Source organism: Mobula birostris, chromosome 12 (assembly GCF_030028105.1).
Source record: "Mobula birostris isolate sMobBir1 chromosome 12, sMobBir1.hap1, whole genome shotgun sequence".
Classification (NCBI taxonomy): domain Eukaryota; kingdom Metazoa; phylum Chordata; class Chondrichthyes; order Myliobatiformes; family Myliobatidae; genus Mobula; species Mobula birostris.
In genome coordinates this window covers 100,470,431-100,485,067 of record NC_092381.1, presented here as the reverse complement: position 1 = coordinate 100,485,067, position 14,637 = coordinate 100,470,431, and the positions used below count along the sequence as shown (strand labels likewise).

General features: G+C 42.5%; 1 protein-coding gene across 4 annotated transcripts in view; it reads left to right on the top strand.

Annotated features, from left to right (window-relative positions):
* The window catches only part of LOC140206146 (rab GTPase-activating protein 1-like), a 568,372-nt gene that overhangs the window by 21,488 nt on the left and 532,247 nt on the right, over nucleotides 1–14,637 (top strand). For all 4 annotated transcript variants that reach the window (XM_072274372.1, XM_072274373.1, XM_072274374.1 and 1 more), the window contains exons 2-3: nucleotides 3,373–3,537; nucleotides 8,382–8,544. In XM_072274372.1, the coding sequence (XP_072130473.1) occupies nucleotides 3,397–3,537; nucleotides 8,382–8,544 (304 nt within the window). In that variant the 5' untranslated portion in view covers nucleotides 3,373–3,396. The remainder of the gene's footprint in view (nucleotides 1–3,372; nucleotides 3,538–8,381; nucleotides 8,545–14,637) is intronic.

The window sequence follows — 14,637 nt, the reverse complement described above, 5'->3', positions numbered from 1 at the left end:
GACTATGTCCTCTGGCCTTAGACTCTCTCATCAAAGGAAGTATCCGCTCTATCAAGACATTTCACCATTTGATGGGCTTCATTGCAGTAACCCTTCATTCTTCTGAATTCAAGTGAATACAGACCCAGAACCATCTTGACATGACAAGCCATTCAATCCTGGAATCATTTTCATGAACCTTCTTTGAATCCCCTCCAGATTCAGCACATCCTTTCTAAGATAAGGGGCCCAAACCTGCCCATAATACTCCAAGTGAGGCCTCACTGGTACTTTATAAAGTCTTAACATTACATCCTTGCCCTTGTATTCTATTCCTTCCTTAAAGTGAATGCTAACATCACATTTGTCTTTCTCACCACAGGCTCAACCTGCAAAGTTTAGAGAATCCTGCACAAGGACTCCCAAGTCCCTTTACATCTCAGTTTTTTTTTGTATTTTCTCTGCACTTAGAAGATAGTCTACCTTTCATTTCTTCTACTAATGTGCGTGACCATACACTTCCCGATACTCTATTTCATCTGCCACTTTACCCATTCTCCTAATCTGTCGAAGTCCTTCTGTTGTCCTATACTTCCTCAATGCCTGTCTTCATGTTGTCTGCAAACTTTGCAACAAAGTCATTAATTCCATAATCCAAATCATTGACATGTAACATAAAAATATTCAGTCCCAACACAGACCCCTGTGGAACACCATTCATCACTGGCAGCCAACCAGCAAAGGCTGCATATTCATTATGTGTAAATGAGGCTTTTCACTAAGTGCTCACAAGTGCACAAACAGGAATAGGCCATAAGGTAATAAGGTGTTTTTATCTGCTCTAACAAATTTTCAGTTCTGCACCACTTCCCTGCATTAACCGGGTCAGACAGCATCTATAGAGGGCAATGGACAGTCAATGTTTTGGATCAGTGCAGATATATGGTCTCAATCCAATACATCAACTGTCCACTTCCCTCCATTGAGACTGAGTTCCTCCGGCGCCTTGTGTGTTGTTCTGGATCCCAGTCTCTTGAATCTCCCTGCCATAATGCTTGATTTTCTCCAATAATTAAAAATCTGTTCCTTCCTGCCTTGAATATATGTAATGACTGAGCATCTGCAGCATCTTGGGTAGTGATTCAGCATCCTTTAGGTGAATGTGACTTTTCTTAATTCCAGTCCTGAATGATGAACCTCTTAGTTTCAAATTATAACCCTTGGTTCTAGACACCCAGCAAGGAAAATTAATCAGTTCCTCATCTATCCCATCAGGCTTGTAAAAATGTAGTATATTCCAGCATTTTATTCTACTGAATTCTATGCCTGGTCTGCTTAATCTTTCCTCATAGGACAGATCTGCCATTTTAAGAGTCATTCTGGCAAAGCTAATTGCACTTCCTCTTTTGCAAGTTTAGGGAGACCAGATATTCTAGGCCCAGTCTCAGTAATGCTTTTTTTATTACTGCAGTAAGATGTCTTTAGTCTTGAACTTAAATCTCCTTGCAATAAAGGCCAACATATAGTTTATCTCCCTAATTATTTCCCTGCATGTTAACTTTCAGTGATTTATTTGTAGGGACATCCATATCCTGCACCCGGACATCAACATCTTTCAATCATTTTACCATTTAAGAAATACTCCATATTTTTATTTTTATTTAATCAATGGGGATGTCCCCTCCTTTAGTGTTACATTTAACCTGCCACATCCTCATCCATTGACTTTATCTAATTGTACCCCTCTTGAGCTCAATCATCAGGCTCTTGGACAAAGGGGATAACTACACTCAGGCTACATCCACACTACGCCGGATAATTTTGAAAACGCCGGTTTCGAGTAAAAACGACAGGTGTCCACACTAAGTGTTTATCAAAATATCTCCGTCCACATTAGGCGGATAGTTGGGTGAATCTCCTCCTACTGGGCACGCGCAGGACACACTGAAAACAAGCGAAGAGGAAACGGTATATTTGGTGCGCGTTTGTCCAATTACAGAGTAGAAAAACTTAAAAGGACTTGCTCTTGGCTGTCGCACAGGAGGACTTAAAACTAAAAAAAAACAAATACTGGAGCGTATGGAGGCAACCGACAGGGAGTTCATGGACAGTATGACCTGGCTGACGACGAACATTGAAAAACTGACTAACTCTGTTGCAATAATAAAGCACCTTGTTAAATGTATAAAACGTCTGCATCGGTGTTATCTCGTATTTCCATACAATGTTACATTAGGCTGTTACACATCTATTGTCAGAGAAGTACTTGCATAAACAGGTGAACCACCTTCATACAAGCAAGGACAGAAAACAGGGCAAAGTGAGTATACTTCTTTATTCAGTAAGTTATGGGTCAAAGTATTTGGTGAGTACATTTTTAATCCTTCAGTCTCGTTGCCGTCTGTTCTGAAATTGTTAGGTGGTTGCGTTCAAGAAAACAACAAAATGCTGCGCTGCGGCTATCTGTTCCGGCTCGTCATGACAGCGTTTTTAAATAGTCAAAAAAAGCTCACTTTACAATTTAACTCTCACGCCGTTCACACTGACTGCGCATTATAACAGCTCGCGCAGTACCAAGCAGAAGCAGAAAAAGCATTGTTGTTGTGGTGTTGTCATGACAATATTTTTAAATCTCTCCGTTAACCCCGTACACACTATGCCGGATATTAAGCGTTTTCAGATTTACTCACTCTGGAGAGCGTTTTCGAAAATCTCCATTTTCGGAGGCTGAAAACGCCAGCTCAGTGTGGACAGGAAGGCAAAACGAAGAGAAAAAGCTTTGTTTTCAAAATTATCCGGCGTAGTGTGGACGTACCCTCACTTGCCCATCCATTGATATGTACCCACAACCAATGATCTCACTTTAAGGACTCTTTATCTTGTAATCTCATGTTCTCATTATTTATTGCTATTTATTTATATTTGCAATTGTACAGTTTGTTGTCTTCTGTACTCTAGTTGATTTTTCATTGATCCAGTTATAGTTACTATTCTGTAGGTTTGCTGAGTATGCCCACAGGAAAATGAATCTCAGGGTTGTATGTGGTGACATATGTACTTTGATAATAATGTTTACTTTGAACCTTGTTCTGCATCCTCCTCACACTTCGGATCAGAACTTAGTGCGTGAGGAATTACTGGCAATAACCTAAACAAGAAACATTTTGCATTTGAAGACCATGCAAGTGGTGACTGAGAACTTTTTCTAAATTTTTAAAGAATATGGTTTAATTTAACTGACTCTGTTAGCATTTAGCTTTTTTCTTTTCAATTTTATTCTTTTATTTACCTAGTTTCTCATCCATGGCTTCTTTCTCTCTAAGGAGTTTAATGTGGAGAATGGAAAAAAAAAACACATTTTTAGAGATCCTCTCTCACAATCTGATCTTTCAGGGTGCTGCTGTGATTTGTTGAGACATGGATGTCCAGGCTGGTTTGAGGAAAGTGAGCAGTTCCTCAGACTCTGTTTCCACACTGAACAGCGAAGAGTTTGTCATTGTGTCTCAGCCAGCTGAGGACTCTTCCTCCACCAATGGAGAAGACAAACCAGCATTGAAGGTAATCAAATGTTTCTTCTTCTCACAGACTGCGAACAGAGAGCAATTATAGTAAAGAATTGTTTTATCTGTCTCTTTACAACAAAGCCAGAAACCCTCTGTTAACGTTTAATTGCCTCAGGTCACTGATTAGCAGACTTTTCATCCTCCAATCTGTATACAAATTTAATTGTCATTCAACCATACATGAATACCCATGAATATATAAAAACAAAGTAGCATTACTCCAGGACCAAGGTGCAAAGCACAGTGCTAACATTAATAGACAGTACAAGGCACATATAGCACATGTAAGATAGCAGTAAAATACAATCACACAGAAACATACTGTATAGTCCAAGTCCTTGAGTCCATGAATGTTGCAGCAGTCTGCATTTGAACACAATACAAGTTGCCTTCTGCCAAGTGAACACTGGGGGCAGCACCGACTCCAGCATGGATGCCGTGCCACACAGCCTCCGGAACTCCAGTGGAGTGCCTGATTCCAATGTCTCCGCCTGCATGGCTGCAAATAGGTGACACCATGGCTTGCGGCCTATTCCTCACTACAACCGAGACTATGCAGCTCCCTCGTCATTCGTCAATAAACCAATGTCCAACAGGGTCTTGTGATCACAAGAAAAGCAATTAAGACAATCAGTCGCTGTTAGACGGCACACCTCCTTCGCACCGATGCCCCTCTGTCACAGGCAGTGTCATGGTCCATACCAACTCCAGCTCCTTCAATTTATCTGCCAATGAGCAACTTGCTAAAGGGGTAGATAATGGAATTGGATTTTTTGCACCAACTTGTCCATGCTTGGATTCCCATTCTATCCGTGTACTTGTCTAAATATTGTTAATGCATCTGCCATCTTACACACACTGACCAATCCTTTGGTGCAAAATTTGTCTCTCAGGTTCCGATTAAAACTGTCCCCTCTCACCTTCAGCCTGTGCCATAGAGCATAGAATTATTCGGCATGGAACCAGGCCCTTCAGCCCAACTACCAGCTAGTCCATACAGACCAAGATGCCCCATCCAAGCTAGTCTCATTTAATAGCATGTGGCCCATAAACTTTTAAACCTTTCAACTCCATCTACCTGCCCGTCTGTCTAAAGGTATTATTGTACCACTTCTGGTAGCTCATTCCACATATGCACAGATGGCCTGCAAATTCATATTAAGTCCTTTCCCCTCTCACTGTAAACTTATGCCGGCTACTTATTGATTTCCCAATCCCTCATGATTTTATGGAAAATATACAGTGGTATGCATAAGTTTGGGCATCCCTGGTCAAAATTTTTGTTACTGTAAATAGCTAAGTGAGTAAAAGATTACCTCATTTCCACCCTGCATGGTCAGTACTTAGTAACAACCCCTTTGGCAAATATCACAGCTTGTAAACGCTTTCTATAGCCAGCTAAGAGTCTTTCAATTCTTGTTTGGGGGATTTTCACCCATTCTTCCTTGCAAAAGGCTTCTAGTTTTGTGAGATTCTTGGGCTATCTTGTATGCACTGCTCTTTTGAGGTCTATCCACAGATTCTGGATGATGTTTAGGTCAGGGGACTGTGAGGGCCATGGCAAAACCTTCAGCTTGCGTCTCTTGAGGTAGTCCATTGTGGATTTTGAGGTGTGTTTAGGATCATTAACCCGTTGTAGAAGCCATCCTCTTTTCACCTTCAGCTTTTTTACAGACAGTGTGATGTTTGCTTCCAGAGTTTGCTGGTACTTAATTGAATTCATTCTTCCTTCTACCAGTGAAATGTTCCTTGTGCCACTGGTTGCAACACAAGCCCAAAGCATGATCGATCCACCCCCGTGCTTAACAGTTGGAGAGGTGTTCCTTTCATGAAATTTTGCACGCTGTTTTCTCCAAACATACCTTTGCTCATTGCGGCCAAAAAGTTCTATTTTAACTTCATCAGTCCACAGGACTTGTTTCCAAAATGCATCAAACTTGTTTAGATGTTCCTTTGCAAACTTCTGATGCTGAATTTTGTGGTGAGGACGAAGGAAAGATTTTCTTCTGATGACTCTTCCATGAATGTCATATTTGTGCAGGTGTCGCTGCACAGTAGAACAGTGCACCACCACTCCAGAAGGTCTTTTGCAGTCAAACGGAGGTTTTGATTTGCCTTTCTAGCACTCCTACGAGCAGTTCTCTTGGAAAGTTTTTTTGGTCTTTCAGACCTCAACTTGACCTCCACCATTCCTGTTAACTGCCATTTCTTAATTACATTACGACTGAGGAAACGGCTACCTGAAAACACTTTGCTATATTCTTATAGCCTTCTGCTGCTTTGTGGGTATCATTTATTTTAGTTTTCGGAGTGCTAGGCAGCTGCTTAGAGGAGCCCATGGCTGCTGATTGTTGGGACAAAGTCTGAGGAGTCAGGGTATTTATAAAGCTTTGAAATTTGCATCACCTGGCCTTTCCTAACGATGACTGTGAACAAGCCATAGCCCTAACAAGCTAATTAAGGTATGAGACCTTGGTAAAGGTTATCTGAGAGCTCAAATCTCTTGGGGTGCCCTAACTTTTGCATGGTGCTCCTTTCCTTTTTTTCACTCTAAAATTATACAAAACAAAAATAATACACTAATCTTGCTTAAAATGTTGAAAAGAATGTTTCATCTTTAATTTTATGACTTTTGGAGATCAGTTCATCTTCTACTCACTTAACTATTCACAGTAACAGAAATTTTGACCAGGGGTGCCCAAACTTTTACATGTTACTATATCCAATCCATCACCTACACTCCAAAGAATAACATCAGTGACTGTCCACCCTCTGCCTACAACAATTGCTTAAGTCCTGGCAACATCCTTGTAAATGTTTTCTTAACTCTTTCCAGTTTAATAACATATTTCCTTTAGCAGGGTGACCAAAACTGAACACAATAATTAAAGTGCAGTCTCACTAGCATCTTGTAGGACCACAATATGACCTGCCAACATGTTTAATGGCCTGATTTATGAAGGCCAATGTCCTCTAGTTCTCGATTCCTCAACCCTGGGGAAAAGATTTGCTGCATTTATCCTTTCTATACCGCTTATGATTTTATACACCTCTGGACGATCACCTTTCAATCTCCTACATACGAAAGAATAAAGTTCCAAACTGCTCAACCTCTATCCATAATTCAGTCTCTTGTCCCGATAGCTTCCTCGTAAATCTGCTCTGCACTCTTCCCAGCTGAAAGGCATCTGTCCTCTAGCACAGTGATTAAAACTGAATGCAACGTTCCAGATGTGACCTCACCAGTGCATAATACAACTGCAACATAACATCCGACTTCTATACTCAGTGACCTGACTGATGAAGGTCAACGTGGCAAAAGCTGACTCCACCACCCTGTCTGCCTGTGATACCACTTTTAGGGAACCATGTAGTTACACTCCTAGGTTCGTCTGTCCTATAACTCTTAGTCCTACCATTTAGTGAAAGCAGAAAATGCAGATCTCCAACAATTGCAGTTTTTTTTGTTTTCTGTGACTGCAGCTTATCCAAATTTCTGCCTTCTATCATTGTCTTCATCAGATGATATAAGCTTAATCCTACCCTTCTCATTGACTTGCATTGCAATGTCATTCCCCAAAATGTCAAATGTAACATTCACACACTTCTTTTTGCACTTCCTTGTTTTAATGCCACTGTTGTTATTGCCTGTGGCGCCATGCTTCCAACTTTTTATGCTTTGCGTCATCATTGTGGCTGGCTCTTCAGCTCGCAAGCTCTCGAACTTGGTTGCCTAGTCTAGGTTTAGTAGACCACCACTTTCTCATTTTCCAGCATCTCTTCTGCCAGGTGGGGGAAAGGGAGCGACGGAGTTGGGGGACGGTGGCTGGTGGATGATTGCTAAAAACAGAAAAGGAGAGAGTGGAAAAGGGGCATGGGGACGGTGGAAGTAGGAAGTAGAGATGGGGGCTGGAACAAGAGGCTGCAGGTGCCGGAGTCTGATACAAGGAAGGTGATAAGTGGAAACACGGTAGTATTTCTCTGCTCCTTTCTCTCTCCCGATGCAGCCAGAATTTCTCCTCCCCATCTGGTTCTATCTGCTTACATTATACCTATAGAGTCTCCTATTCCCTCTCCCAACTGGTTCCACCTGTCTAGAGTCCTTTCCTTATATTATTCCACTTATCACCTTACTTACTTATCGGATTGTGTTGGCGCGTGGCCAAGTGGTTAAGGCATCGGTCTAGTGATCTGAAGGTCGCTAGTTTGAGCCTCAGCTGAGGCAGCGTGTTGTGTCCTTGAGCAAGGCACTTAACCACACATTGCTGTGCGACGACATCGGTGCCAAGCTGTATCGGCCCTAGTGCCCTTCCCTTGGACAACATCGGTGGTGTGGAGAGGGGAGGTCGTCCATACAACCTTGCCCAGGCCTGCGCCCTGGAAACCTTCCAAGGCGCAAATCCATGGTCTCACGAGACTAATGGATGCCTATACTTCTCAGATTCCAGAATCTGCAGCCTTTTTCGTCTGTTAGTTTTGTGATGTATGCTGAAACCTACAACTGATGTTCCATGGACTTGGCAAGTTCAGAGTGTTGAAGGCTGACAAATTCACTTCAGAGCAACAGCAAAAGTTATCAAATTAATTAGCTTTTTGTAAATGTGAAACAAGGTTCTGATCAGTGCCGGTAAGTGCAAATTTTATTTAAGCATATGTTTTCAAAGCTTGTGTAAGCTTGTTTGTATTTCAGATTTATGATTGAAATGTTTAAAAATCTCCAAATGTGGTGGAATTGGGGAATTTGCTGTGGCCTGTGGTAGAATGAATTCTTTGAACTGTACTGTGTATTCATATTGTAAATGGCATTGCAGTATGTTACTTTGTTGTCATTGTCTCCAGATCACTTGTAATGGGAATGAGCAGCAGCTAAAGGCAGCGCTGGAGGAGGGCCAGAAAGATTATGTACTAACTGGAGCAGGAGGAGAGAAGGGAAGCAGAAGCCTGATGTCCCGAGGAGAACAAAAGCCTCCACAATTAACCTTGGATTCCTCTGCAATGGAAGGTAAGTACTTGGTGTGTGCTTAATACAGTTTAATTGTAGACAACTGGTGCACAGAGGACAGTTGCACATGGCAACAAGCTGCATGAAATAGTGTTTTCTCTGTTGTGTACTTTACTATTCATATATTCACATCAGAGGTTAGTTTCTGATATGGAAAGAAATAGTAAACTTAATAAGATATTTGGCACTTTTTTTTAACCATCGTAAATATTGCTCTATCCTGTGTCATAGGGGTAGGGAGAAACCTTTTAGTTTTGACTCTCATCAGCCTGAATGCTGCAGGGGAAATTTTCACCACTTCTTCTGCAAGTTCCTTATAATCTGTGGCTCACTGTGAGGACGATGAACACAGCAAAGGGGAAATTGCCTATCTACTTTGCACCCTGTATCCTATTTTGGACTTTTTGAATACACCCACATTTAATTATGTTGCTTCCAATCTCTGCCTTGTAAGTGGCCTCTATTTGCATACACACTTCCTCACTGAAGAAAGGAAGTTGTTTTCTTGAAACAAAGCTCTTTTTGGTTTAATTGTCATGTTGGACTGTTTATTTGAAGTTCATGTCCTTGAAAATTCATGCCAGCATTATGTGTAGCCAACTAAATCTATAATGAAAATGCTGCTGGAAATGCTCTGTGAGTCAGGGAAGGTCTGTGGAGACACAAACAGAATCAAAGTTTAGATCAATGAGACGTTATCAGAGCTGGAAAAAACAAAAGTATGTTTCAAATTGCAGAGTGAGGAGTGGAGAGACTAATGGGTGCATCTGTGATTGTGTTGATACTGAGGTTGCCTAGATCAGGGGTCCCCAACCTTTATTGCAACGTGGACCGGTTTATTATTGACAATATTCTTGCGGACTGGCGAACCTGGGGGGGGGGGGGACGGTGGGGGCAGGTAGGGTTGCCAATGGACAAGAGTAGCAGTCAAATATGTTGTGCTTACCCCAAGAAAGACTACAATGACCATGAAACCCTGCGCGAGCACCAGTGCGCCTGCGTAGCTTGCGTGTACGTGCCGATTTTTTTCTACAAATTGTTTTTGGCGATTCTGTTCGCCGGGGGGTGGGGGTTAATCATGACCGGAATATAGGTGATAGGTGGCTAATGCACTCAATTTCGTTTCTAAAAGGGTTTATCTAACGAATTTAATATTAAACACACAGCTCATATTTTCCTCGCATGAATATAGTGATAAGTCAATTATCAGGGGAGGACAGGGGAGCTTGAAGTAAGTGTTGAATGAACTTCCAGTAGAAGTGGTAGAAGCAGGTTTGATATTATCATTTAAAGAAAAATTGGATACGTATATGGACAGGAAAGGAATGGAGGGTTATGGGCTGAGTGCAGGTCGGCGGGACTAGGTGAGAGTAGCGTTCAGCACGGACTAGAAGGGCCGAGGTCACCTGTTTCTGTGCTGTAGTTGTTATATGGTTATATAAGTCACTTATGTCAATAGCATCATAACATTTTAAGTAACGTTTGGATATTAAACACACAGCACATATTTTCCCTGTATGAACATATAAAATCATTGCAATACACCAATATCGCTGAATCACTGGGAGCCCTTAGCTTGTTTTCCTGCAACAAGACGGTCCTATCGCGGGGTGATGGGAGACAGCGATACTCGAAGGGGGTTCCTTATGTCCAGTCTATTCTGCAATTTAGTTTTCATTGCATTCATTGCAGAGGTATGTTGGAAATGGAAGCAACCTTTTCAGTGCTTTCGTGGCTATCTCAGGATATTCACCCTTGACTTTGATCCAGAATGCTGGCAGAGATGTTATGTCAAACATACTTTTCAGCCCGCCGTCATTTGCAAGCTCGAGGAGTTGATCTCCTTCCCACGCTGACATGGATGACACGCGGGTAATGACCTCGCATGCGTTCAAGCTCAACAGTGGGCGTGACAGGGAATGAGGAAAGGTGCAGCTGACTCATATCGCCAAATCATAACGTTACCTCGTGGCCCGGTAGTGCATGCTTTGCGGCCCGGTACCGGTCTGCGGCTTGGTGGTTGGGGACCACTGGCCTAGATGACACAGATGTTTTGTTGCTGGAGCAAAGCAATTGAAGGTGATCATGATCATTCCTGAAGCACACTGCTGTGCTCCTTCAGAAAGGAGTTAAAACATTTTTAAGGTGCAGTCTATAAGGAATGTTGTGATTCAAGTTTAAAAAAAACACCACTACCACCTTAAGGAACTGTGGACAATACAACAGAATCCTGGAGATATTCAGCAAGCCGCACAGCATCTGTGAAGAGAGGAATAGTGTTAACATTTCAGGTCAATGACCTTTCATCAAAAGTAGGAAAGGTCAAGGGGAGGATGAAGAGCCATGCCAGCATCGATCGTCAACAACCCAACCCAAGAATTTTGTGTGATTCAGTGGATTGTTTCGTAATGGATGTACAAACGGAGCAATGGTTGTGATATTAATTTAGTTCTAAGAGTTATGTAATCCATTTAACTTATTACTTAGCTTGGTCAGCTTAAGCCAGTTTTGGTGATGGGTATACATACTGTCTGTTTGTAGGTCCTTCTTTTTCTTTGGAGCTTTCCAGCACTAGTTGACTTTGGAATATTGAGTTTTCATTTGAGGGTGTGGTAGGTGGTAATCAGCATGGTATTACCGTAACTTTATACCTAAAGCAGTTGAAAGCTCATGCTGACTGTAGTTCAAAGTTCGAACTTGGTGCAGAGGGAGGTTTTTCAACCCACTGATTCAATTTCAGAGCAATCAGTGAATAAGGTCTGTTAATCAGATGCCAGAACATTCTTGTCCCTCCAACAGGTGTTGCCCCATTAGTTTCTTAACATAGTGTGAATTTCTATGACCCAGATATATTTTGGATGAGGCTAATCCCTGTTTGATGGGGTGACTTCATTTGGGTAAAAATGGAATGAAGATACAGATATGTAACAGGATGTGGTGAAAGGAGTAATAGACACAGAAGCAAGATGAAAACAGGTGAACCCTTTAGTTTGGTGCTGATTTCTTGACCATAAAACAGCTGTTAAAGAGTTTTACTCAGGATCTTAAAAGCCTTCTAGTAGTTGTTCAAACAGTGTATATTTCACCACCCAGTAATCTTTCACTCTACAGTGACCTGGAAATATGAAAAGGAAAAAGATTGATCAGTGTATAGTTTTATTGAGCTGTCTGAAGGAATACCAAATTATTAACAGATCAGTGTTAATTACCTCTGCTGCACAAATGTAGGATCACAGCTATTTAGAGAGTCATTTACAAACCTGAGTCGAGGTAAAGCCGATTGGAATCACAAGCAAGAAGGAGATGGTATGGGTACAGTTAACAAGGAGTGCCTTTGAATAGAGCCATGCATTTGCTCTGACTTCTTTCAGCAAAAAGTTCTTTTAAAAAGAAAGCTAACAGAATTTCATGTTCATTTTGGTTTATTGGCTTTAATAAAGTTGCTATGAAAAGATCTAACCCAATTTAGTGCCAGGACGGAATTTATGAGTCAATTGTAGGGGCTTGGGTGTGTAAGATGCTCTTGCACCTTGGGATGTTCGTCTGTGTTAAATTCCCATGCTTAAATTTGCATTCTCATGCAACACAATAACCTTGAATTAACTGAGTTAATGGTTGTTGCATGCAACACTCAGGCACTGACTGAGAATGTCTGCAGGGCAGTTTAATGTGTTCCTGGGTCACAGCATGGATGTGGAATTTTGTACTTTACCCCTCAGTTGAGGTGTGATGCTGCAAGTTCTTTTGTGGGTGAGTTTTAGTATGAAACTTCGCTCACAATAGTTGGTACCATGATTTGTGCACCATATAAAGTTCCACTAAGGCTGCACCATGATATTTTAATAGGAATTGACGTTATCATGGATTCCTCATTAACAGTTGATTGCCAACCCTTATGTTAGACCCATTGCTTTGAAAACTGAGGTGGTTTGTCCTCTCTTGGGAAGTAAGTATTTAAGCACTTACTTCATTTATCTTATTATACAACAGTAGATAGCATGGTGATTTTAGGCAGTAATTTATTGGCCTTTTAACATTTTGGCTCTTGATATTGAGCAATTCCTATTCTGCTGTTAGAATACTGCAGGATGGAGCACTCCGAACAGTTTGGAATGAACACATTCACATTAGTAATTGTTTTGTCATGTATATTGAGACTGTGACGAGAGTACACATAGATTAAGATGTTAGCTGTCCTGTGCTGGCACCAGTGGGATCAGCAGTTGGTCTGCCACCTGTCTTCAGGAGAGAGAGAGATAAGGAAAACAATGGAGCAGCATTTGGAGATGTTAATGAAGGGACGGGAGAGTTTAACGGAAGGAGAGCTGTCAAGATCGGCTCCCCCTTTGAACCCTGACTGTTTGAAGTGATAGACAGGCGACACCCCAGCAGGGGGATAAAAAGGGACAGGTTCGCTAAGGCAAGACACACACGACACCCCGAGGTAACAAGACCCTGGAAGCGGTGCGTCTCCCACAAGTCGGTGGGAAGTTTTGGAGGGCTGTCGCGGGACCAAGCCATAGACGCGCAGGGTGGAAAGGCACGATCGGCGGGAACGTGGTGTGTGTCCGCCCTTGCCTGGGTGCCAGGTTCACCGCAGAGAAACAATTGTATCTGGAAACGAAGGGGTCATGGTCAGTGACCTCAGAAGACATCACAAAGGGCTCGCCCGAAAGCTGACTGCGGAGAATATCGAAGGTCTGTGTGGAAGCCGTTTGAATATTCATTCATTTTTGCTCTCTCTCTCCTTCCCCCCACTGTCCATCTCCCACGGCAGTGATTACTGCGAACTGAACTGAATTCAATCAAACTGAACTTTGCGTCACTTTGAAACTGGTCATTTACCCCTAGACGATGATAGAGCTTGATTGATCCTGTTATCCTAATTCTGTGTACATGTGTGTTTATCATTGCTGAACTGTTGCATTTATTATCCTTATGATTAGAGTACTGTGTTGCTTGTTTCTTTAATAAAACTTTCTTAGTTCTAGTAATCCAGACTCCAACTGAGTGACCCATTTCTGCTGGTTTGGCAACCCAGTCACAGGGTACGTAACATAAGTGGAGTTCTCGTCCGGGATTTGAACGCTAAATTTGGGACGAAGTAAATTGATTGGGTTAAAATTCCCGAAAGAAAGAAAAGACAAACAGCAGAAATGGAGGTTGAGGAATTTATAAAGGCGCCGACCTTGGAGGCATTAGAGGATGCCAGGAAAGCGGAATTGGCAGCTGTGGCCAAACGGTTGAATCTTGTTAAGGGGAAGTCGACAATGAGGGGAGAGGAGATACACAGAGCTATCGTAGAGCACTATGTGTCTAAAGGTGTGTTTCCCCAAGGGGAGCTGGAGGTAGTGTCTATTGAAAAACCTGCTGGAGACGCGGTACAGGTGCAGCTTGAAAAACTGAGACTCGAGCACGAGTTCCGGGTACGGCAGTTAGAACACGAAGAGAAGCAGTTAGAAAGATGGGAGAAAGAGAAACAGTTAGAAAGGCAGGAGAAAGAGAAACAGTTAGAAAGGCAGGAGAGAGAGAGACAGTTGGAGCGAGAAGAGAAAGAGAGGGACAAACGGTTGGAGAGAGAAGAGAAAGAGAGGCAATGGGAGTGAGAAGAGAGAGAGAGGCAGAGGGAAAGGGAATTTGAGCTGGAGAAGTTAAAGATAAGGGCAGAGCAGGGGCCCGTGCCGAACCAAGGTGTAGGGTTCTGGGCGACCCAGGAGGTTAGGCTGGTTCCCCCATTTGACGATACCGATGTGGATCGGTACTTTCTCCATTTCGAAAAAGTTGCTACAAGTCAGGACTGGCCGAGGGATAAGTGGGCTGTTTTGCTTCAGAGTGTACTGAAAGGGAAAGCCCAACAAGCTTACTCAGCTTTGTCCGCGGAAGATGCCTAGAGGTATGAGGTGGTGAAAGAGGCCATCCTCAGGATTTATGAGTTGGTCCCGGAGGCATACTGGCAGAGGTTCCGGAATGCGAGGAAGCAGTGGGACCGCACGTATTTAGAGTTTGCCCGTGAGATGCAGACATATTGTGAGCGTTGGTGCGCCTCGAAGGGGGTAAATGGGGATTATGACAGACTGCTACAGGTGATCCTGA